Here is a 26,323-nt window from a genome sequence, read left to right on the forward strand (position 1 = left end):
CAGTTCCCCCTGGCCACTTTCCCCACTTCCGCAGGGGAGCGGCACACTGCCGGCCGGCTCTCTCGGGGGCTGCACAGGTGTTCCCCTTAGGTTCCCCTTAGATGTTCCTGGTGCATGCCGTCTCTCTCCTCCTTTATAGTCCTCCTCCACCAATCCCAACTCTGCTACCCACACGCCGAGTATGCTGCTCTCCTCCAATCAGGAGCAGGTCCCACAGTTTATTGGTTGAACTGGAGGCAGCTGTGTAGAAGCTGTTTCCCTTCTCAGCGCCATATTGTGGGAGAGCAGATGCATAGAATAAGTCTTAATTCCAGTAACTTAGTCTAGTCCGAGTTGCTCCCAGTTGCTCCCCACACTTTGCTCGTTTGATAGATGAGGCAAGTGAGATCCAGAAAGTTACATAATCTAGCCAAAGCAATATTTGTTTGAAGTGCTTGGCAAGAAAATAGAAGGACAGAGTATAATCTGTCAAATAGCAGCGTCGTGATCTGTATGAAAATATACAACAGCTGTCTCGTACCTGGAGCGCCCCTGCTGATTTAATTAAACATGCCTTTTATGTTAATATGGGACTGAATATCTAAGCCAAGATAGAGCTCTTTAATAACTCCTTAAATTTAAGTACACTGCTCTCTGCTTTTATTCATAAAGATCTTAAAGTCAAATGACACAGCTGAAAATCTGCGCGTATTTTTTCTAAGCCCTAACTTTTGTTCTAGATCCTAATATTTTATTTGATAAGTCAGCTTATTCATGGTAATTTTTAAGTAATAACATATATAATTTGTGTCCGTGGACATTCCTGATGCAGAAAGGATGACAGAAAATAAGGCCGGTGAAAAAGTTCCCACTTGAATCTACGTGAGATACTTTCATTAGATACCCAAAATACAAATGAAATGCACACTTTCTGCGTGTGCTTTGTGCCCCGTGTTTTCGATAATCACATACTGGGTGAACATACATGGTAGACGCTCTGCTTGACATCCCCGAAACACGGAATCCGTGGAAGACTGGTGTTATTCTCACCCAACTCATTCCGTCACTGCATAGGGTTAGGACTCTCCCTCAATAATAGAGGGAGAATAAGAAACTCAGGACTCATGGAGCTGGACTGGCTTGTGAACAAGTCAGAGAGCCGAGTGCGATGTCCATCTCCTAGGAGCAAGGGAGGAAGCTGGCCAGAAGACAAGGGTCGAGGCCTGGCTCAGGATGGCCACCTGCGCATACGTCTCTCTACCTCCCCACTGTAAACAGGGAGTGAGTGGAGGGAGAAGCAGCTGACCAGAGACCGGACAGGAGCCTCCAGAATCGGACAAGTGATCAGTCCCTGGGGCGGCAGCTGAGCCCAGATCACGCCCGAGAGAAGGCTGGAGATGAGTCGGAAACCACAGAGCGTCTAGAGGCAGGCTGAGCTCAAGGTCAGCAGGTCAGCAGCTACCAAGTGACCGAGGCTGGGGGAGGAAGCTGAAGCAGACATCAGTTAATTGAGGGGCTACTGTCCACACAGCCGCACAAGTTGGCACACCTCCTCCCATGTGTGCAGTGATAGCATTGGTTCCTGACCTGAAAAGCAAGTGCTATTCTATAAGCATATTAACAGAATTGCCTGGAAAGAGCTAAAGCTTTCAAAGTAGTTATCAGGGGGCCAGTATTGTGTTGTAGCAGGTTAAACCATGGCCTGCAATGCTGGCATCCCATATGGGCGTGGGTTTGAGCCCTGGCTGCCCCACTTCTGATCCAGCTCCCTGCTAATGTTCCTGGGAAAGCAGTAGAAGATGGCTCAAGTCCTTGGACTCCTGCACCCACCTGGGAAACCCAGAAGAAGCTCCTGGCTGCTGGCTTCAGCCTGGCCCAGCTCTGGCCATTGCGGCCTTTGGAGAGTGAACCAGCAGATGGATGATATCTCTCCCTCCCTCCCTCTCTCCTCTGACTTTGCCTTTCCAATAAATGAATAGTTAAAAAAAAATAGTTATCAGTTCTCCCAGAGTGAAAGTCCAGGGTGAGGCAGAGCCTGCCAGTCTCCTTCTATGTTAGCAGGAGAGCAACCAGGACTACGCCACATCTGTCGCCAGAACCCATGCCACAGAGGGCGGTGCTCTGGTGCAGCAGGCTACGCTGCCGTCTGGGACACCTGCATCCCTGCCAGGGCACCACTGGAATTCCAGTTCCGGTGCTGTCCCTCCAGCTTCCTGATAGTGCACCTGGGAAGGCAGCAGATGACAGCCCAAGAACGAGGGTCCTGCACACCCGCCGGGGAGACATAGAGTTCCTGGCCAGCCCCTGAACAAGCAAGTGAAAGATCTCCCTCTCCCTGTTTCACCATCTCTGTCACTCTCCATACATTAAGAAGATAAATACATTTTTAAAAATTTAAAAAAGAACAAAACCTTAAGAAAGGAAAAAGCATCCATCCCACCTAACTAAATTTCACCTAGTCCATCAATCCCAGAGCTAGTCCTTGACTAAGGATCACACATCAGGGAGCCTAGACAGGAAGAAGCAGAGCCATTGAGCCTGGAGTGAACTGCAATAATTACAAAGACAGAAGAGAACTGACAGATGTTTTAATTAATATCTTCAAGAGATTTTAAATGAACATACGATTAAGAAAAACCATCTGAGAGCAAGAAAGAGTTAATGAACATTAAAAGAAATTACCAAGTGGAAGCTAATTCAACAGAAAAACATGGAATAAGAGAATCTCCCAGAAAGGAAAAAAAAAGGAGATAGAAAAGGAGAGAAAGGGTAAAAAATATGGAGATCAAGTGTTGGAGTCTCTTTGTATACAATAGTGCCATCCACATATGCTGACAGTTTGCTGCTTAAAAGCTGATCCTTATACACAAAATGGGTGTGCAATAAAATAAAACACATAAAATTTTACCATGAGGAAATGTAAGAGGGAAATAAAGAAAGAGAAAGGGAGGGAGTGAAGGAGAGAGGAAAGAAAGGAGGAAGGGGAAGAACAGAAGAGAAAGATGACTACCCACTGTGGAATTCAGGAAAGAAAATGGAAGTAGTCACAAAAAAAAAGTTGAGTGTAAGAGTCCAAAAGGGCCCACTCTGTGGTGAGGTTGATGATTATAGAGAATTAGACCTCAGGACCGGTGCCGTGGCACAGCGGGTTAATCCTCCGCCTGCAGGGCCGGCATCCCATATGGGCGCCAGTTCGAGTCCCACTGCTCCTCTTCCAAGCCGGCTCTCTGCTATGACCTGGGAAAGCAACAGAAGATGGCCCAGGTCTTTGGGCCCCTGCAGCCACTGTGGGAGACCTGGAAGAAGCTCCTGGCTCCTGGCTTCGGATCGGCACAGCTCCGACTGTTGCAGCCAACTGGGGAGTGAACCAACGGATGGAAGACCTCTCTCTCTGTTTCTCGTTCTCACTGTCTGTAACTCTACCTCTCAAATAAATAAATAAAATATTTAAAAAAAAAAGAAGAATCAGACCTCAGCACAACATCATGAATATTCAGAGCCCCAAGGGAAAGAAAGATTTGAAAGGTTCCTGAGGAGGAAAGAGAAGATGTCTACAAGTCAGATTAGCATCAAACTTTCCATTAGCAATAGTGAACACCAAAAACAATGTCACAATGTCTTCAAAATTCTGAGGGCAAGAAAACCAAATCCATACTTAAATCTGGCACTCAGTCATGCGTGAAGACACATTTTTCAGACCTGGAAAAACCTGGGAACTTCACCTACCATGCATCCATTATGGGAGGAAAAATACTGAAGAATGTGCTCCATGGAGGCAGAAAGAAAACGGACGTGGAGGAAGAGGTCCAGAAATAAGAGATAAGAGGAAGCACTTCCAACACAGTTGTTGGACTAATCCAAATGGTCAACAGTATAAGAGCTCCATAATGGTTGTTCTGCTGAAGACCTAAAGGAACTTGTACCGATTTCAGGCCTCACTCCCAGAAGAATGTCTTCGACAAATATGAGGATTTTCCTCAACAAATAGAATGATGGATTTAAGAAGTTGAATGATCTTAGAAAGAAAATGTATGGGGGCTGGCACTGTGGCATAGTGGGTAAAGCCACCACCAGTGGTGCCAACATCCCATATGGGTGCCGGTTTGAGTCCTGGCTGCTCCACTTCCAATACAGCTCTCTGCTATGGCCTGGGAAAGAACTAAAAGATGGCCCAAGTCCTTGGACTCCTGCACCCACATGGGAGATCTAGAAGAAGCTCCTGGCTCCTGGCTTCGGATTGATGCAGCTCCAGCCATTGCCACCAACTGGGAAGTGAAGCAGCAGATGGAAGACCTCTCTCTCTGCCTCTCCTTCTCTCTCTGTGTAACTCTGACTTTCAAATCTTAAAAAAAGCATATGATCCTTTTTGTTTCTTTCATTTGTAAGGAAGACAGTAAGCAACTCCCAGAGGTGGGAGAGGAAACTGTGGGAAGTCTCTGGAATCAGACAGAAATTACTCAGCGTGGCATGGTTTTGAGCAGGTGTTCCAGAAGGAGGAGGATCCAAGGACTTTGAAACTCAGTATATGCTGAAAAAGGCATAGATCCAATTATCCAAGATGCAGTTCTCAAAGGCAACTCATGGACAAAAGACAGATTTTTCTTTACTGAAGTAACAGAATATAAATGTTGCCATGTTTAATTATCTAAAAATGCTGAAACAGGCAACTGGAATAGGAGGTCAAAGAAAAGAATAGATGATACTGTCTAAAATTTACAGATGTGAAAACCAAACAAATCAGTAGAAAATTTTCAAATAAAAACATCATTAATAAAACAATGGGGAAGGCAGAAGGAAACAGTAAAGGATAGTAAGAAGCTGGATCCCACATGGTGTCCTGTGGGAGAAGCTAATGATGATGATGTCACTTCCTAAAACCCACCAACCCAAGTGTTTCCTAAATACCCTATAACATTTTATCTGTAGAATTCTCTATTAACAATAGTTGTGCATACTTATGGGCTACAGCATGACATTCCACACATGTGTACAGTAGTGTGCACTGATCAAGGCCGGGCAATCAGTGTTTCCCTTCCTTGGCATTGCTTTCTGCTCAGCGGCTTGGAGCTTCCTTCTTTTGTTCAAACAACATACACTAGTTTATTGTCAACCACAGTCTCTCCACTATGCTGCCTAGTGCCAAGAATCCATTTCTTCAATCTAACTCTCACTTGGGTATTCATTTTAAATTCACTTTTTTTTTTTTTTGACAGGCAGAGTGGACAGTGAGAGAGAGAGACAGAGAGAAAGGTCTTCCTTTGCCGTTGGTTTACCTCCAATGGCCGCTGCTGCCAGCGTGCTGAGACCGGCGCACTGCGCTGATCTGAAGCCAGGAGCCAGGTGCTTCTCCTGGTCTCCCATGTGGGTGCAGGGCCCAAGCACTTGGGCCATCCTCCACTGCACTCCCGGGCCACAGCAGAGAGCTGGCCTGGAAGAGGGGCAACCGGGACAGAATCCGGCGCCCCGACCGGGACTAGAACCCGGTGTGCCGGCGCCGCAAGGCAGAGGATTAGCCTAGTGAGCCGCGGCGCCGGCCTTAAATTCACTTTAAAAAGAGTTGTACAATGGGGAGGGAATTTAGCCTAGTGGTTAAGACACCCAAACCCCACATCAGAGTACCTGGGTTCCATCCCCAGCTCTCGCTCTGACTCCAGTTTCCTGCTAATGCAGATCCTGGGAGGTAGCAGTGATGGCTGAAGGGACTGGGTTCCTGCCTCCCACATGGGAGACCTGGATTGAATTTCCAGCTCCCAGCATCTGCACCAGCCAGGGATGCTTGTGGGCACTGGGAGAGTGAGCCAACATAAGGGAGTGCTCTCTCCCATTCTCCTGGCTTTCTGATCTGTCCATCAACCTACCTATCTACCTAGCTGTGTCTCTGCCTTCCAAAGAAAACAACACAGTACTGTCCACAAACTTTTAGCCTCTTTACATACCTACTCTTTACAACAAGGAGAGGTACTCTACACCGTTTGCAGATGAGAGATGGACAGAATTAAATAACTTGCCCAGTGTCACACAGCAAGTGAAAATGAAAATGCTGTGACTCCAATCTAGGTCTGTCATCCCAAAACCTCTCCTCACAGACAGTACTACATGCTGTCTCCTTGAAGTACACAAGCCCCAGATGTTGTGGGTGCTGGGGGACAGAATCAGTGAATGGAAATGCTCTCTCTCTCGCTCTCTCTTTCTCTCTGCTGTTCAAATAAATAAACATAAGTTAATTAGGACAATAACTTTTAGAAATCTCTAGTCCTCACTCGCATCAGGTTCTACATACCCAATGATTTTATATTCCAAACAAATGAATTCAAATGTAACCTGACAAAGTCATCTGTATATACACACATACACAGCTGCACACAGAACCGCTAACGTGAGCATGGCCCCAGAACAGCACGTCATGTGTGTGATGTGCCATGTGTGTTCCTCTACACCAGTGCCTCTCAGACCAAGGCAGCCTCGCCTCCAGGGGACACTAGGCAGTGGCTGTGAATACGCTTGGCTATCACACAAGAGGCAGATGTGGCCCCTGCTGTCTTGTGGGGGTCAGAGATACTGCAGGACCTGGGGTCCCCCAAAACAAATGAGTATCAGGCCCCAGGTGTCAGCAGTGCCACAGCTGAAAGGCCCTCCTCTCCCCAGGGGTCTGAGGCATCAAGTAACAGGAAAACCAAACTTCCATTCCATCCCAGGCCAGTCACAAACGCCAAAGAAAAAACATGCCGTCGCCGCCACGACTCCATGGAAGTCGCGTTGCGGTCACACTGAGGCACAAGAAGGGTGCGCTTTGAGCACTTCAGAAAGGACAGGCACATGGAGCCAGCGCTGTGGCAAGGTGGACTGAACTGCTTAAAGTCCTAGCTGCTCCACTTCCGATCCAGCTCCCTGCTCATGTGCCTGGGAAAGCAGCGGAAGTCGGCCCAAGTGCCTGGGCCCCGGCATCCATGTAGGAGACTCGCAAGAAGCTCCTGGCTCCTGGCTTCCGCCTGGCCCAACATTGGACATTGCAGCCATTTGGGGGGGTGAACCAGCAGGTGGAAGATTGGTTTCCCTCTCTCTCTCTCTCTCTCTCTCTCTAACTCTTCCTTTCAAATTAAATAAATAAATCTTTAAAAAAAAAAAAAAAAGACAGGCACATCTGTCCCCCTGTTCTCAGTCCACCAAGGGTCTTTTCTCCTTACTATCCTAGCATTGTCCCACAGCGTGGAATTCTTTGCCAGATGGCATGAAATGATTTTGGTAATCCTTACCTTACCTATTGAGAAAATGAACATTTCTACAGTTCTCATACATTGAAAAACAAATGCTTGTGTTTAGTATAGCTCCACTTTTTACACATGAAAAAGGAAATGTAACAACAGACACCACAGAAATTAAAAGAGTCATCAGAAATTACTACAAAGAGTTGTATGCCAACAAACAGGGAAATCTATCAGAAATGGATAGATTCCTGTACACATGCAATCTACTGAAATTGAACCATGAAGACACAGAAAACCTAAACAGACCCATAACTGAGACAGAAATTGAATCAGCAATAAAGGCCCTCCCAACAAAGAAAAGCCCAGGACCGGATGGATTCACTGCTGAATTCTACCAGACATTTAAAGAACTAACTCCAATTCTTCCAAACTATTCAGAACAATCGAAGAAGAGGGAATCCTCCCAAATTCTTTCTATGAAGCCAGCATCACCTTAATTCCTAAACCTGAAAAAGATGCAGTATTGAAAGAGAATTACAGACCAATTTCCCTGATGAACATAGACGCAAAAATCCTCAATAAAATTTTGACCAATAGAATGCAACAACACATCAGACAGATCATCCACCCAGACCAAGTGGGATTTATCCCTGGTATGCAGGGATGGTTCAATGTTCACAAATCAATCAATGTGATACACCACATTAACAGACTGCAGAAGAAAAACCATATGATTATCTCAATAGATGCAGAGAAAGCATTCGATAAAATACAACACCCTTTCATAATGAAAACTCTAAGCAAACTGGGTATAGAAGGAACATTCCTCAATACAATCAAAGCAATTTATGAAACAAAATTATTATTTTGGGCTGGCACTGCAGCTCACTTGGCTAATCCTCTACCTGCGGCGCCGGCACCCCAGGTTCTAGTCCCGGTTGGGGCACCGGATTCTGTCCCGGTTGCCCCTCTTCCAGGCCAGCTCTCTGCTGTGGCCCAGGAAGGCAGTGGAGGATGGCCCAAGTGCTTGGGCCCTGCACCCCATGGGAGACCAGGAGGAAGCACCTGGCTCCTGGCTTTGGATCAGCGCAGTGCACCGGCCGTAGCGGCCATTGGAGGGTGAACCAACGGAAAGGAAGACCTTTCTCTCTCTCTCTCTCTCTCTCTCTCACTGTCTAAATCTGCCTGTCAAAAAAAATATTATTTTGAAGATTTATTTATTTCTTTATTCATTTATTTCAAAGGCAGAATGATAGAGGATGGGGGAGAGACAGAGAGCAGAGAGATCATCCATCCACGGTTCACTCACATGGGGAGCAGGGGCCCAAGGGCTTGGGCAATCTTCTGCTGCCTTCCCAGGTTCATTAGTTAGAAGTTATATCAGGGGCCAGCACTGTGGAGTAGCAGCTAAAGCTGTCGCCTGCAGTGCCAGCATCCCATATGGATGCCGGTTCAAGTCCCGGCTGCTCCATTTCCAACCCAGCTCTCTGCTATGGCCTGGGAAAGCAATAGAAGATGGTCCATGTCCTTGGGTCCCTGCACCCATGTGGGAGACAGGAGGAGGCTCCTGACGCCTGGCTTCGGATCGACACAGCTCCGGCTGTTGCAGCCAATTGGGGAGTGAACCAGCGGATAGAAGACCTTTCTCTCTCTCTCTCTGCATCTCTTTCTCTCTCTGTGTAACTCTAACTTTCAAACAAATAAATAAAGCTTTAAAAAAAAGTTGTATCAGAAGCAGAGTAGCCAGGACTCAAACTGGCATTCATATATAGGCTATCAGTACTACAAACAGCAGCTCAACCTGCTGTGCCACAACACCCGCCCCTAAATAGAATTAGCTGCAAGGCAAGTAACAACCTATATACAGCAGCAAGGTCTGCATTTTGGGTTCCTATATATGCAGACTGTGTCACAGCTTGATAACTTGTAGGTGATGAAAGAACTTTACAGTTGAAGAAACTTCGGAATTTACTTTTCCATTTCCTAACATATTTCAACAAATGTAAGATGTCATTAATTCTGAGACACACTGTTGTACGGTGTATCACCAAAAGGAAATAAATACCAATAGGAAATGACGGGTCTTCAAGCATAAGCCACATCTCAATTTGAGAGACACTGAAATGTGACAATTGTACATCTTAGAACCGATAAACCACATTACTCTTTACTAGAACACCTTTCCCTCTCTCTCAGATGAAAGCCTTACATCCTATTATTCTATGAAAGTCCTTCAGCTACCACATAACAAGGCACACACAGCTGACAAGACACATAACTGAAGAAAATGCCAGATTAGAGAAATAAACCAGGGGCCAGCACTGTGGCTCAGCGGCTTCAGCTGCCTGTTACGGCATCAGCATCTGATAGCGGAGCCCAAGTGTCAGTCCCAGCTGCTGCACTTCTGATCCAGCTACCCGCTAACGCACCCGGGAAGACAGTCAAAGATGGCCCAAGTATGTGGGTCCCTATCACCCACGTGGGACCCGCGGGAGACCTGGATGGAGTTCCAGGTTCCTGGCTTTGGCCTGGCCCAGGTCTGGCTGTTGAGGCCATTTGGAAAGTCAACCAGAGGCTAGAAGATTCTCTCTCTCTCTCTCTCTCTCTCTCTCTCACACACACACACACACACACACACATACACATTCTCTTCTGTTTTAATACATACATACATACATAAATTGTTAAAAAAAAGAAAAAGAAAGAAACTGGTCTGTGTAGCTGTGAGGCTCTTTTTCAGTTATAGGCACTTTTTAAATGGGTGGGGGAATTACAACTGATATTACAACGCTTAAAAATTATCTAGATCTCAGTTACTTAGAAGTATTAGAAATTGTATGAGAGAGAGAGAAAGAGAGGGAGGGAGGGAGGGAGGGGGATTAACTGTCTTGTTGGACAAAAAGGTGACCTGGTTTTTCTTTGGAAAAATCAACTTTCCTAAGTATGTTGACACCAGATCATCTTACCAGTGATTTGTGTCTTCTATAACTCTGTCTGTGCTGAAGGTAGTGAACTGGATGTGTCCATGATTGCCAGAAGCACTATAATATCCACAGTGGTAAAGAGAAATTTAGTCACGGTTCCTTACGAAAGTTGACATTGTAGGAAAGGGCTGGGTAGGACGATGCCAGAGTTTCAGTCAAGAGAACTGATCCTTCCCTAAGCTGGAATAGCTGTCTACCTACACGGTGTTTAGTCAAAACTCTTCACGTAGGAAGAAAGACTTGCTGGATAAGCAAATGCCCAGCCAAAGCAGGAATTACAAATGCTTATTACTGGCACCAGTATTGTGGCACTGTGGATTCAGCCGCAACCTGCAATGCCAGCAGACAATATGAAAGCCAGTTGGCCTCCATCCTGTTCCACTTCCAATACAGCTCCCTGCTAATGTGCCTGGGAAAGTCGCGGAAGATGGCCCAAGACCTTGGGCCGCTGCCACCCATGTGTAAGACTTGCATGGAGTTTTCAGCCCAAATTTCAGCTTGGCCCAGTCCTGACTGCTGTGGCCACTTGGGAAATAAACCAGCAGATAGAAAATCTCTTATTCTCTCTTTCCTCTCTTTCTATCATTCTGCCTTTCAAATAAACAAATCTTTAACAAATATTATTTGCAAAAAGTTTTATCTGTGATGAAAAATCCATGATTTACCCATGGGAGAAAAAAGGGAGGAAAAACTCCATAGTTAAAATCTTCATACATGATTAGCTAATATTTGCACAGATCGTCAAGATTCGTGTATTTAAATTACATTTCCCTTTAGAGAACGCAATGCAATTCCAAAGCATAAAGTTGAAAAGTAATGTGGGGAACATGGACAACTTATGCTTCTCTTTATCCCTGTGCATACAGAGAGCTCTCAGAATAAATCTTAGGCCACTTTGCTTCAGAGTGACACAGTATCTTCATCCTTAAAACCTAGCGAAGACACAAAGGAAGAGAAATTCATTGCTCATTTTATTATTTTAAAAGATGGCACTTCTCTTAATTATTTCTTTTTAAAAAAATATTTTGTATATTTGAAAGGCAGAGTTACAGAGAAATGGAGAGAGAGAGAGCGCGCGCTTCCATCCATGACTTCCCTCCCAAAATGACTGCAATGGCCAGGGCTGGGCCAGACAGAAGCCAGGAGCCAGGAGCTTCTTCCTGGTCTCCCAGTAGGGTGCAGGGGCTCAAGCACTTGGGCCATCTTCTGCTGCTTTCCCAGGCACATTAACAGGGAGCTGGATCAGAAGTGGAGCAGCCAGGACTCAAATTGGGGTCAATATGAGATGCTGGTGCTGCAAGCTGTGGCTTTAACCTGCTATGCCACAGCACCACCTCTAAATACAATAAAATCTTTACCAAAAAAAAAGGAGGGGAAGGTTATTACTAAAAGCTGGAGTTGAGATAAGCTGGAAAAAAAAATAAACACAGCAAAACAAGCCCCACTGTTGGATGTGACACTGCTGTGCTGAACAAGCCACTGCCTGCAAGCTCTCCCGAGCACAGCCCCAGTTCAACGAACAGCCTGTGTGCACACGAGGGCCATCCAGCTGCCGGCGTAACCAAAATCCAAATGTGTTCTCTTAGTGATTCTGCTTAAATAACCCCTCGAAGCCCGAACCAGAACCGAAGGGATAAAAGAGGTGCCTGCTGCTTCTCACCAAGGGCAAATTAACATCAACAACATACTTCTCGCACCCCAGTATATGACAACACAGGCCTGAAACGCAGCGCTCGGTGAACTCAGCAGCACTCTCAAGGCTGAGGGGGGGCCGCCTGAACACCTGAACTGCTGCCTGTGGACGCTGAAGGAGTTGAGGCTGTGAAATGAATCTGGGGACATCAGTTCCCTCTCCACGGAGCAGGCAAACAGCCTGGCCATTGAGCCAGCAGCCTTGGGAAGCCCCTCTTGCTGCCCAATGCATATCCCAGAAAGTGGCCAGAGAATCCTGTTCACTCACAACAAATAGCCCCTTTGGAACTTGTAGAGCCAATGGCAGAACCAAATTGAAAACAGACTGTGTTTAATTTGGTAAGGCGTGGGGTTGGCGCTGTGGCTCAGCAGGTTAAAGCCCCAGCCTGTAGCATCAGCATCCCCTACGGATACCAGTTCGAGTCCCGGCTGCTCCACTTCCGATCCAGCTCCCTCCAAAGAACCTAGGAAAGCAGTAGAAGATGGCCCAAGTCCTGGGGCCCCTGCACCCATGTGGGAGACCTGGAAGAAGCCCCTGGCTCCGTCTTTCAAACAAATATATTTTTTAAAAAGAAACAGTTAAGGCCAGCGCCGCAGCTCACTAGGCTAATCCTCCACCTTGCGGCGCCGGCACCCCAGGTTCTAGTCCTGGTTGGGGCGCCAGATTCTGTCCTGGTTGCTCTTCTTCCAGTCCTGCTCTCTGCTGTGACTCGGGAGGGCAGTGGAGGATGGCCCAAGTCCTTGGGCCCTGCACCCGCATGGGAGACCAGGAGGAAACACCTGGCTCCTGGCTTTGGATCAGCGCAGCGGCCATTTAGGGGGTGAACCAACGGAAAAGGAAGACCTTTCTCTCAGTCTCTCTCTCCCTCTCTCTCACTGTCTAACTCTGCCTGTCAAAAAATTTTAAAAAAAGGGAAACCGTTAAAGGAAATACCATCTTCCTAAAAAACGTACAACAAATTTCATTCTCTTGTGCCTTACGCTGGGTTTTAAAGATGATGATACTTTGTCCTTCTGGAACAGAGGGGCATAAAACTTACTCTGAGAGATCTCTGTATTCACAGGGATAAGCAGTAGCATAGAAGGTAGTTGGCCATGTTCTCCACGTTACTTTTTTTTTTTTTTTTTTTTTTTGACAGGCAGAGTGGACAGTGAGAGAGAGAGACAGAGAGAGAAAGGTCTTCCTTTGCCGTTGGTTCACCCTCCAATGGCCGCCGCTGCAGCCGGCGCACCGCGCTGATCCTGGCAGGAGCCAGGATCCAGGTGCTTTTCCTGGTCTCCCATGGGGTGCAGGGCCCAAGCACCTGGGCCATCCTCCACTGCACTCCCTGGCCATAGCAGAGAGCTGGCCTGGAAGAGGGGCAACCGGGACAGAATCCGGCGCCCCAACCGGGACTAGAACCCGGTGTGCCGGCGCCGCAAGGTGGAGGATTAGCCTATTGAGCCACGGCGCCGGCTCTCTCCACGTTACTTTTGAACTCTATGTTTTAGAATTACATTCTCTAAAGAGAAATATAATGTAACTTATATATACAAATCTTAAAGACGATTTGCACCAATATTAACTAATCATGTATGAAAATTTTAACTGCAAAGTTTTTTCTCTGATGGGTAAATCTTTTTCTATGAATTTTCCATCACAGACAAAACTTCTTGGAAATAACATCTGTTAAAGGTTTATTTGAAAGGCAAAATGAGAGAAAGAGTTGTCTATCCACTGGTTTACTGCCCCAAATGACCAAAACAGTCAGCACTGGGCCAGGCTGAAGCTAGAAGCCAAGAACCCCATCCAGGTCTCCCCCATAGGTGACAGGCCCAGGTGCTTGGGCCATCTTCCACTGCCTTCCCAGGTGCACTGGCAGGGAGCTGGATCAGAAGCAGAGCAGCTGGGATTTGAACCGGCTCTCCAATGTGGTGTGCTGGCACTGCAAGCAGCGGTTTAACTCACTGCACTACAGCGCTGACCCCCGCAAATAATGTTCTACATCTTCAAAGCTCTTCCTAAAATCATGATGGAGGATCCTAATCATGGCTTCCAAAATGCATCTGAGGTTGACCCTGGCCCCATCACTGGCTAATAGGATTCACTTGCATTGCAAATTTTCAGAGTAAGAAGCACTTTAAATGAAAAAGTACTTTCATGAAAAAATGAAATTGAAAGATGAGTTCATTTTGTTGCAAAAAATTTTGAAATTCACGCAATTTTTTTCATACTGCATTTTCCACGAACTTTTTAAAGATCCCTCATACACAGCCTAGATGATAAGACATCATCAACAACAACAACAAAAATAATCATGAGGTCCACATTTTGGTGCAGTGGGTCAAGCTCTGCTTGGGACACTGGCAACCCCTATCAGAGAGCCAGTTCAAGTCCCAGCTGCTCCACTTCCTCTCCAGCTCCTCACTAATGCACCTGGGACGGCGGCAGAAGATGGCCCAAGTACTTGGGCTCCTGCCACCCACGTGAGAGACCCGGATGGAGTTCCCAGGTCTTGGCTTTGGATTGACCCAGTTCCAGCCATTGCAGCCAATTGAGGAGTGAACCGTTGGATGGAAGATCTCTCCATCTCTCGTCTCTCTCTCTGTAGCTGCCTTTCAAATAAATTCACAAATACAATCTTATCCTTGTATAAGTATGAAGAGACAGAAGAGACTCATTTAAATACTATCTTAAATGTGTAAAATATTTGTATAAAAATACATATTTAAAAAAATAGTAATTACGTTCTAAAGGCTACTCTGCATGTGTGTATCCTGAAGGATACAGAGAATAAAGTGTGTCCCCAACCAAGGTTGCATGCAGAGGTCCCAAGAACCACAGAACCAAGCCTCGGGCTTCTACGCATGCAGCAGAGAGCAAACCAGGGGCAGAGGGCCTGCGGCCTCCTCTGTGGTTGCCACAAGCTTGAAATGAGATTTCTTGACAAGGAACTTCGCCTTCATAGTTCCGCTTCTCTGTCTAGGGGGCAACAGGTGGGACCAGGTGATGCCTCCAAGATTTCTTCCAGTTCCTCTCGTCAACACCTGTGTGAATCCTCAACGCAGCACACGGGGGACCCACGACTGGGGCAGGGCACCCACAGGAGAGCACTGACTCCGCTCCCTGTGGCGCTGCCAAGACAAGCCAGCTCTGGAGAAAGCTGGATGCTAAGTGGCCTGGCTGTGTGCCTCCGCTCAAGCACACCATCAGAGACGAGGAAAGCACTTAGAAAGAAACTGTTTTCTGAACACAGTCAAAAAGTGAGTAGGGAGCGTGTGCACTCCCATGACCTCAGACCCCCGGGTCCCCAGCCTTCCATCCAGCTGGCAGAAGTCGCTGAGCTCATTTATGGGAACTGTGCTTCTGGAGCGGTAAGGAAACAATTCTGAAAGCGAAAGATTTGCATCTCCCATTCCACAACTGACCCTTAGAAATTCAGGATACAGCTACTCCGTTGTATGCAGCGTCCCTAGGGCATGATCATAAAACACTGGTCACCTAGCAGTTGAAAGTAGAAAACAGGCTTAAATTCTGACTCCACTACTCCATTGCTGTGCAGCCTCAGGCAAGAAGCATGACCCCTCTGTGCTTCACATTTCTTTTCCGTAGGACATGGAAAATAATAAACGCTAGGCAGTAAGATTTATGAAAGGTTGTTGGGTGGGAATAGCCAAGATAAGACACCCACAGCAGTCAGCACAGAGCCTGACATAAAGTAAATGTTAGGATGCATAGATGATGGATAGATTACATTATGATGATTGGGTGGATGGATGGATGGATGGATGGAGAGGAGATTAGAAGGCTAGATAAGATTGATTGAATGGGTGGATAAGGAGCAATGAGGTTAGATGGATGGATGGATAATAAGATTGAAAATGTAGATATAGATAGAGGGATTGTGGATAGATACGTAGATAAGATGGATGGAAATGGAGATGAGATAGGTAGCCAGACAGACAGACACAGAGACTCTCTGAAAAGGCCATCCAAAAGCTTCAGACAGTGTGCAGGCAGTGAACAGCACCTGCTGGTTTTTCCTCTTCTGAACTAACAGCGTGGCAAGGATTCCAAGCAGGGCTCAGCTGTTACTAATAGGATCCTGTAGGAATCAGGAGGAAATGGGATTATCTGGAAAGTAGGAAAGAGTTCATCAGGTTTCGGACAGACTCTTTACAAGAGATAGAAGCGCACCCACGGACACACACTTCCTATGGTCACACAAAGAAAGGGGCTGTGTGTCAGACTCTCAAGTTCAACTCCTGCTCTAGACAGATCCGAGTCTGAGGCCCAGAGAGGCTAAGCAGCAAAAATGGTGGTGCCTACACACAGGAGCCTGGTGAGCCTCCCCACTTGCCCAGGTATCCGTCGCCTTGCTGGGGAATAGGGGGCGACTCTCCATACACAACGTGTCTCAACCTTTGCCCAGGTTCCCAAAACATACAGAAGCAACCTCAACCCCCAAGCCCCTCTTCCCAGAGCCCGCCCATCACCAGCATCAGGGAGGACCCCAGGCAACCCGCAGCCCTCTCCCAGGTCCCCTTCGCAGTTTCTCCTCTTCCTTCTCTGCTCCTTCCTCGCCCCCACTCTCAAAGCCTGCTTCTAGAAGCTCCTCACCCGAAAGACAGGCACTCCCTAGGGCAGTGGCTGCCAGCTGCCAACCAGCAAACCCTCACCTCCCCGCAAATGCCAAGCTTTGGAACAGGAAGCGCAAACTCCCTCAAGGTCCCTCCAAGTTCCCTGAGTGGATTCCCTCAGAACGGATGCCTTCTGCCCTGCGATAACCCAGACTGGTCGTTCACTTATGAAGTGCACGGGCGCCTGGATGGCCCAAGAACCTCCGGGGAATCTCAACACAGGAGACAGAAGGAAGAAGGGAGGATGGATCCGAGGTGGCAGGGTTGGGTGGAAGGAAGGCGCACTCCGACCGCACTGGGAATTTTGGGTCCTGCAGGCAGCGACTGACTCACGGGGGAGGAGACAGAACAGCCTGCCCAGGGGACAGCGCCGCCTTAATTTCACGCTCTGGTTATGATGCCCGGTGCTACACACGTAGGAGGCAGGCGGAGGCTACCCCGAAGTGGCAGCTGCAAGGAGAAAGTCTCTCCTCCTCCAGCTCCCTGGGCCCCTCTCTCGCCTGCTGTTCCGCGCTGGGCGCCCGGCGGGCACACCCCAAGCTCGCGGAACCGGGCGGAGAACTAACCCTTTTGTTCCCTGGGCATCTCGCCCCTTGCAGGGACCGGATCCCAGGGAACCTGGCGCTGCTGTGGGCGCCTCTCGCCCCTCTGCTCCGACGGTGCAACGCTCAGATGGTCCGGCCAAGTGTCCCTTCCCCACGCGCGCGCCCACCTGCAAAACCAAAAGGGAGACTTTGCTTTTCCGCCCTTCCCCACCCCGCCCTCCTCCCTACCTGAATTCCGGGACCAGGTTAGGCTGTAACCCGTAGAAGGCAGCGGAAAGGGTGACCAGCCACCCGGGCTTGTAACTCCCGTTCTCGCACTCCAGGTACGGCGGGGACCACCTGACGTGGCTCTTGTCCGCGCCGGGGCCATCCCTGCGCCGCCAGCTGTGGCCCAGGCCCCGGGGTCCCGAGTGGGCGCCCCGGCGGTGGAAGTGGGGCCTCCACTTGCGCCGGAGACCGTGGAACCACTCGGTCTCCAGGGTGGCGTTGGCCAGATGGTGCGCAGAGGAGGACAAGTCCTGCAGCAGGATGCGACTCTCCTCGCGCGTGGCCTGCAGGAAGAGCTGCGGGGCGGGCGCGGACAGTGCCTCGGGGCTGACAGTGAGGGCCGCGCGCGAGATGCTGGGCTCGCCCTCCACCAGGCTCCGCACCAGCGCCTGGTACCACTCCAGGTCATCCTGCAAGTGCTGCTCCCGCGACCGATTGCTCTGCAGCATGGTGCTCAGGAAGTTGGTGGCGTGGGTCAGCGTGTCCAGCGCCCCGTGCAAAGAGGACGGCGGGCTGGCCAGGGCGGGCGCCTTCCCGGGCAGGCCGGCCAGCTCGTAGCGGCCGGAGCAGTTGGCTCGCAGCAGCTGGCGGGAGTCCCCGGTGTACAGGTAGGAGGCCACGTCCAGGGGCAGCTCTTCGGCCAGCCTTTGTGCCAGCGCGGCGCCGGCGGCCGCGCGGCTCCAGGGACCCGAGGGCGCCGAGGCGGCGGAGCGAGCCGGCCGCTGCGCGGGCTGCTGGCCCCTCGGAGTCCGTTCTCGCGGCGGCTCCGGCCGTCCCAGGGCTTCGCGGCTGGCGCCGGCCGTGCCCCATGCTAGGTGGGCGAGCAGGAGGCAGAGGAAGAAGGGGCGAGCCATGGCTCCCATCCGGCTGGCGGGGAGCGCAGCGGGGTCACGGGAAGCGTCACTTTGTGGATTGGAGTCGCCAAGGGAGCCACAGCCGGGCGCCTCCCTTGCGCCTTCCCCGGATTGCACCCGGTCCACGGGGGACTTGGAAATCCGGACGCGCGGCCGCCGGCCCCTCTGGCTGCGCCGCGGTCCCCGGCAGCCACGCACCTGTGGCGGGGTCGGCTCTGGACTGCGCACCTCGCGCCGCGGGTCGGGCGCTCACATCCCCGCGCGCCGCCCGCCGCCACGCCGGGCCCGCCCCGCGCCCTCGCCCGGCCGCGCTCAGTGCGGCGCGCCCGGGAGCTGCTGCTGCTGCTGCTGCCGCCGCCGCCGCTGCACCTGCCGCCGCCGCTGCCCGCGCGGCAGCCCCGGGCGCCGATCCATCGCTTCCCCGAGCGCTGCGCCCCGGGGCGCCGAACGCGCGCACGCGTGCAGACCGAGGGCCCGAGACCGTCCCGGGGACTCGGGTGGCGCTGCGAGCGGGAGCGCGGGGCTGCGATCCGGCGCCTTCGGGCTCGGCCGCCTCAACGCTCCTGCCTCTCGCCTCGCTCGCGAGCCGAGCGCCCAACAGCGGCAGCCGGGCCGCAACCAAGCCTTAGTGGGGCGGCCGCGGGCCGCCGCGCTCCCTGTTTGGTCGGCTCTCCTGTCACTCAGCCGGCGGCCGGGGGCGGGCGGGGCGGGCGCTGTCCGGTGCTGAAACCGGGCGCGGGCGGCGGCGGCGCGGGGTCCGCTCCCCACGCGCGTCTGCCCAACCGCGAGGCTGGCCCGCGGCGCGTGGCCGGGAGGTCCAAGCTGAGCACCTCGGGTAGCCCGGGCGTCGGGACTCAAGCAGCCCTGCCTTTTGGAAAAGAGGGAGCAGGGAGCGGCTTTCCCTTCTTCTGGAAACCCGCAGGGAGGGAGACGCGTCCTCCTGGGAGGCGCTCATTTGTAAGCAAATTTGCAAATCTTCTTCCTCGGTTGTTGTCGGTTACAGAAGTGACGAGAACCTGGCCGAGGCCGAGCTGAGCTCAGAGCGAGTAGTGGAGACATCTGCTGCCTGGGCTCTAAGAGTGGGCACGCCGTGTGCAAGGAGCCAGGGTGCAAAGGTTGGCAGGTAAAGGTGAGTGAGGGGAGAGCGCACACAGGCCCGGGAGAGATGGGAGTGGGGTCTGCATTGGGGAGGGAGTCCCTCACACCGGACCCACACAGTGGATCAAGACTTCTGGTTAAAGGAGAGGCCGGGACATCCCATCAAAGGAAAGCCTGTAAGCTGTTAAGGATGCCAAGTCCCTCAGATGACTGGGAAATCCCTCAAGACCTGTCAAGTTGACGTATTTGAAGCTCATTGAGGAATCTGAGTCTCTGACACTCAGAGGATGGAAGGGCACCACAGCACCCGTGCCATATGCACCTCCACCTTCCAGAAACCCCCTCAGAAAGACACACGTAGGGAATCCCAAATCCACTCAGTTCCTAGCCAACAACGTCACTTGCGACATTCCAAGGTAGACAGTGCCGCTGCGATGGGCTGTATGGCTTCATTCACTTGATTCTCCGTGTTGAGAAAATACCTAGGCATTAACTCCTCCCACCCAGAGCCAAACATCTTTGTCTGCATTGGTTACCTTGCCAGCACATAGTAGGTTCTCACTAAACATTTGCTAAGTTCATGGATGAACCAGGAGGTGGAGACGATGAGGCTAATGATTTAAAAACCTATCTCATCACCCAGGAGAGGTTCTCTGGATGTGCCAGGGAAGAGGGCTCTTGGCATTAGACACAGAAACCTTATTTCTGAAGGGCAGTGCACGGTCTCCAAGTGAGTTTTTACAGCTATGCAAAGAATAGTTATTAGATTGGTATTTACCTACAAGTAGATTTTGTGTTCACAGCCGAGATTTTGTTTAAATTTTGCTTTGCAATGTATGTCCCTGTGGTAAGTAAAGGCCATCCTGAATTAATGCTCTGCAGTAGCCCGTGTAGCAATGATAACAGAAGGAATTTCTGTTTGTTTAATTTATCAAAGTACACACTATGATTTTTCCATTTATTTAACCATTGAAAGAATGGAGAATAATTTCCTAATAATGATTGTTCTTAGAAAATCGACAGGACTTCATAATAATTCTTCAAAATTTCCCAGTGTCTAACTTAAAAAAGAAGATGGGGAGTTGTGGCTCAGCAGGTTAAGCCACTGCCTACAACAGTCGCATCCCATATGAGCACCGGTTCAGGTCCTGGCTGCTCCACTTCCGATCCAGCTTCCTACTAGTACACTTAGGAGGGCAGAAGATGGCCCAAGTGCGTAGGCCCCTGCACCCATGTGGGAGATGGCACAGATGGAGTTCCTGGCTCCTGGTTGGCCTTGTCCAGCCCTGGCTGCTGCAGCCATCTGGGAAATCAGCCAGTGGATGAAATATCTTTTTCTCTCTGTCTTTCCATCTCTCTGTTGCTCTGGCTTTCAAATAAATTAATCTTTTTTAAAGGAAGATGTACTCGTAATTTGATGAGCAGGTCCTTCTGTAAATCGTTCGATGACTCAGCATTATCAGAAGACCTAAGTTCTGGCCCTTGAATTGTTTGAAAACAAGATCCATGCCCACTGGCAAGACAGGTAAAGATTCTGTGTCTTAGGACACAAACCGGATCTGGGCCTCAGGCTTTGCCATCCATCTTGTACCATATGTCAGGCATTCTGCTCAGTTAGGGCAAAACAGACGACATCTTCTGCCTACAAGACTCTTAAACTCCAGTGGGGAGACAGGGGATAAGAAGACAAACAAGCAAGCTGGATAGCTAGGTGTGGCGACGAGTACAGTGAAGAAATAGAACAGTGTGAAATGATGAACAGTGCAGTGTGTGGGGGTGGGGGTGGGATCCTTCCCTACAGAGATAAAGGAAAGATAAAGGAAAGACCTGGAGCCCTCATCCAGGGGTGCTGCCATTTCCCCTAGTGCACAGCTAACAAGAGAGAGGCAGTCTCAGAGACTCCAGGACCCGACATTTCCTTCCATGGCTCACCTTCAGCCTGCACTGCCAAACTGCTGCAAGCTAACTGGGTCTGCAATGGCCCTGTCCAGTGTCGCGGGAGCCACACGTGAGATCCGTGTGAGTAACTGTAAATGCTCCAACTATGTGTGGAAAAAGAGAAAAAAAGAAATTAATTTTAATATAAACTTTATTGATAACATATCCAAATTATTATTTCAATGAGTAAACGAGATAAGATTTCTCTATTTTACATTTTATATTGCCTTCAAGATCTGATTATATTTTTTAAAAAGATTTATTTATATCTTTGAAAGGCAGAGAGAGAGAGAGAGATTCCATCTTCTGGTTCATGCCCCAAATGGTCACAAAGACTGGGACTGGTCCAGGCCAAAGCCAGGAGCCCAGAATTTCATCCGAGTCTCCAACGTGGGTGGCAGGGAACCAAATACGTGTGCCATCCTCCACTGCCCTCTCAGGCACATTAGCAGGGAGCTGAATCGGAAGTGGAGCAGCCAGGACTCAAACCAGCACTCCGATGTGGGATGCTGGCGTGGCAGGCGATAGCTTAGCTTCCTGCACCACAGTTCTGTCCATCACCTGAAATGTGGTTTACATTCACAGCACACGGCACTTCACACCAACCCCATTTCAAGTGCTCAATACTCACCGGGAGCCAGAGGCTACCATAGAGCACAAATTCCAAAAGATAGTGCATCCAGCCCAGAATGTTCTAGAAAATGGAAGCCTACCCAAGATTAGATACCTATGTCCAAAGGATCAACAGATCTTGTCCAGTTAATAGGTCTAGAGTCAAAATAATTGAACAAGTAGACAATCCTATATCTGTCAGCATTCACAATGAAGGAAATAATTCAAAGGAGGTTCTTATTCTCTTTTCACCAAGACTTCACACACACACACACACATGCACGCATGCATCCATGCAGACTACAAAACTCCACACCATCTCACAGAAGACACATCGGTCATTCAGCAAAGGCTCCCTGAGTTGAGTCTCCACCACGTGTCCGGCTTTCTGCTTGGTACTGAGGCACAATCGGTACGTTCTGCCTACGTAACCCTTGCCAAGGGGGAGGGGAGAGGGATTCAAAAGTCAAAAGAACAAACAAGATGGCTCTGTACAGCAGTGAGTCAATGCCGCAGGACAAAGAGTACGAACTGCAGGACTGGGAGCTTCTTATGTAGAGAGGAAAGGCTGAGAGGAGGTGACGATGGAGCTGAACCCTAAGGGTAGCTAAGTAGACAGTAGACAGGAGTGAACCAACTAAAGGTGAGAAACTCACTTTAGGTAGAGAGAGTGGAGTTTAAACACGCAGCGATTACAAATACTCCTATCCTTAGCAGGAAAGAGGAGTGGGGGAATTTGGTAACTGAGACCAAACCCCCAACAGTGCCTTGAATGCAAATACTAGATAATAGGAAGCTTCAGTCTCCTAGCCACTCTCCCTACTTCACTCCCTGAACTGAGGGAGTGTCACAGCCAGCCCTACAAGATGCTAATCTGCGGACTCATGAGGTCAATGTCTGCTCCAATAGAGAACACTTTAGTGGCCACTACTGCCTCGCGGGGTTCTCCAGAGAGTAATTTCAGGCCTGGGCAAGGGAATTCCAGGTCCAGGGAAGAAAGCTGATGCTTCAGAGCTAGAGTGCTGGGTCTAGCTCACCCACGTCCTAAGGCACACATTGCCCTGCTCCTTATCTCAGCTTCTTTTGCAAACAACCAGTGGAATTCAAGGACCACCACAACTACACAGGGAAGAACCTTACAAGCCTTGGTGCCTGGTCCTACTCAAGAGGTTTGCAGTTCCTAACCATCTCCCCCTTCCTTGTAGCCTCCTTAGTAACGTCAAAGGACCCTCATCCACCAAGGGGGTAGTTCTTCAGACAGAAGTCTGCTACCTGCTCATCTGTAGACAGATTACACTGTTCTCTTTGCTTTACCATGAACCTTTGATTCAGCGCTGGGGACAGGTACTAAGTCTTCTGCAACCTAACTACAGGTTGAAGTTCACATGGAACATGACCAGTACAAACAATTGAGACAAAAAAAAATATTTTGTAAGAAAATCAATCAAGACCGAAGGAGGGCCTTGGGGGAACATACCCCTGCTTCCAATCTTACGGGCATAGCTTGTTAGATGTAGGTAAATATCCCCATGCATGCATGATGATTAAAAGTCAGTCATATCAATGTACGTCTATGCTGCATAGGAACCTGGCTGTGAAAGAACCATGGAAACCAGACCCGAGGCCCTGTGTGAAAAAGACAAGACCTTTTCATCAAAACCTGAAAAGTCAATCTCATGGCTTGAGAGCAGTCAAGTTTGTGCTGATGAAAAAGCAGTATGTAACAGGGTTCTGAGTTATTAGTTGTCACCGTATGACTGATTGATCCCTGCTATAAAATGAAAGATGTGATGTTAGCATTTCTTTACATAAAAGTAATCGAAGGAGGTCAAAAACTGCTGAGACTGGATTTTACATGGGCAAATATAGGTAGAATCATTTTTTTGAAAATCAAATTCTGCTTTACAGCATTGAAATAAGTGGGATATGGTGACAGGACACGAGGTTGGCTATGGGGAGACCTAACTCGACTGGTGCTGATGTTGTCCAACCAGGTAGCTATTGATGACCTTCTCAACCCCTCTCAGCCCTTTTGCACTGACTGTGAACCAAGAGTGAAGGAGAGGACACATAACTCACAGCTGGACCAACTGCAGCGAGTGATGGATCACGGTCTGGGTCTATTTTCCAAGAACTCATTGCTCTCCTAGATTTGTAAGGTGGATGTTATTTTTAGATTGAATAATGCTGGATGGGTCTCAGAAAACAAAGCGGCACAATGCCAGTCCAGTTCCTGATAAAGCAAATCAACCTACAAAGGGAGTCAGCGTAGTCTTTCGATAGATCTCAGAACCAGAAACCCTGTTCCCATTCCTGCTCTTGCAGAGACTCTGGACTCGCCTAACCACACGTCTTCCCTGAGCCTATTTGCAAAAAAAGATTATAGTCTTTGTTATCCAAGAAAAGAGGTTCTGAAATGTTAGGATGCAGACGTATTGCTAGACAATTCTGATCTCTGTGAATCTAGGTGGGATTTGAGAATCTGCATTTTAATCAGTACCTGCTGAGAAATACAGCCTTGAGCCGTGGAAAATAACTCTCAGGGATCAGGGGGAAAGATCTCAAAGCTTTGCTGGGAACTGTGAAGCCTAACCTGTAAAAAAACATAAAGTAATGCCTCCAAGGAGTATTATTACTATTACTGCACCCACGGAGAATTTACAGCAGCCAGGCATTGTTCTGGGGGTTCACACACTTCAGCACATCTAATCTTCATTAAAACGCAGTGAGTTTTGTGTTAGCCAATTTTCTAGTACTACAATGAAATGCCTGGGACAGAGTGCCTTATGAAGGAAGGAGATTTATTCAGCTCCTAGGTTTGGAGGCAAACATTCCAACCACCACGGCACTGGCTCTCATGAGGCACCTCCACCCCTACCCACGCCCAGCTGTGTCCCATCAGAGCACCCTGGCAGGAGCATGTGTGACAGGTGGGGAATGCAAGGCCAGACACGCAGTTAGCAGTGGAGCGGGCCAGTCTTGCTCTTCTATAAGAGAACCAACAGGGGTCCCCTGAGAGCTACTCAGTCCCTTTCAAAGGTGACATCCCTAATGCCCTCCGCTAAGTTCCACCTCTTAAAGGCTCCACGGTCTCTGTTTTGTTTTGTTTTCCCACTGCCTCTTTTTTTTTTTTTTTTTTTTTTTTTTTTTGGACCAGCAGAGTGGACAGTGAGAGAGAGAGAGAGAGAGAGAAAGGTCTTCCTTTTGCCATTGGTTCACCCTCCAATGGCCGCCGCGGCCAGTGCACTGCGGCCGGTGCATCGCGCTGATCCTAAGCCAGGAGCCAGGTGCTTCTCCTGGTCTCCCATGGGGTGCAGGGCCCAAGCACTTGGGCCATCCTCCACTGTACTCCCGGGCCACAGCAGAGAGCTGGCCTGGAAGAGGGGCAACCGGGACAGAATCCGGCGCCCCGACCGGGACTAGAACCCAGTGTGCTGGCACCGCAGGCTGAGGATTAGCCTAGTGAGCCGCAGCGCCGGCCCCCACTGTCTCTTAACATCACCACCCTGGAGACCAAGCTTCCAACACACGAACTACACACAAACCATAGCAGGTGGCAGTACTGTTGCCATCTGTAGACAGGAAACACGCAACTGGAAACATGGATTGCTCTAAGTCATACAGCCAGCTGGCTCTGTCATGCTCTTAATCCCTGCACAGCAGGTTCTCAAATGTTGATACGCTTTGGAGTCACCTGGAGAACTTGCCCACTACCCAAACTGCCAATTCAGCAGATCTGAACTAGGACCTGAGAATCTGCATTCTTAGCAATTTCTGATGACACTGACACTGCTGAGCTGGCCCAAAGATCACAGTTTCCATTTTACTTGAAAAGCAGACACAGAGAGAAATGGAGACACAGAGAGAGATTTCTTTAGCTGGTTCACTCCCCAGACGTCTGCAATAGCCAGAGGCTCAGAATTCAATCAGGTCTCTCACGTGAGTGGCAGGGACCCAAGTACGTGAGCCATCACCTGCCGACTCCCAGGGTGTGCATTAGCAGGAAGCTGGGTCACAAGTGGAGGAGCTGCTGCACCCAACATCTGCCCCCAGGATCAGCCTTAGGAACCACGGCCTTGCAGCACGGTTTTCACCATGACAATCGGCTGCCTCTCTATGGCTCTGCTTTTCCATGGTGTTACACAGAGAAAGCAGAAAATCAATGGGAACGGGTGAAAAGATGGCTGGAATCTTCTAATTCGTCTCTCCAGTTTGTCTCTTCCAAACTGAGAACATGTGCCCAAGATGTTTTTCTTTTTGCATCGCGGTTGATTCTCATCTTCCCCCGGTTTACCCTTCACACGCTTACTCCCTGTCGGGATCACTGCTAACGGCTCAGCAGCTCTCACAGTCACCCCGCTTTGTGCTATGAAGCTGTGGTTGGGCTGTTCCTGAATCCTGATGAAGTGATTGCTTGCAATTATTTTTTTCTTATTAATTTATTCAAGAGGCAGACAGATCAGAGCTCCCTTCCATGGGTTCATACCCCAAATGCCCACAACGGCCAGGGCTGGGCCAGGTCAAAGTCA

The 26,323-nt window shown here is 49.4% G+C and overlaps 1 protein-coding gene across 2 annotated transcripts in view; it reads right to left on the reverse strand.

The window, feature by feature from the left end:
• The window catches only part of GPR158 (G protein-coupled receptor 158), a 347,460-nt gene extending 328,580 nt beyond the window's left edge, over window positions 1-18,880 (reverse strand). The window contains exon 1 of one of the 2 annotated variants that reach the window (XM_051820964.3): window positions 17,254-18,880. In XM_051820964.3, coding sequence (XP_051676924.3) covers window positions 17,254-18,155 — 902 coding nt within the window. In that variant the 5' untranslated portion in view covers window positions 18,156-18,880. The remainder of the gene's footprint in view (window positions 1-17,253) is intronic. The other variant, XM_002717291.6, reaches the window with a different exon arrangement.
• Between the last annotated feature and the right edge of the window lie 7,443 nt (window positions 18,881-26,323).

The sequence above is a fragment of the Oryctolagus cuniculus genome, chromosome 13 (genome assembly GCF_051225735.1).
Source record: "Oryctolagus cuniculus isolate XC-2025 breed Fujian yellow rabbit chromosome 13, ASM5122573v1, whole genome shotgun sequence".
NCBI classification, from domain to species: domain Eukaryota; kingdom Metazoa; phylum Chordata; class Mammalia; order Lagomorpha; family Leporidae; genus Oryctolagus; species Oryctolagus cuniculus.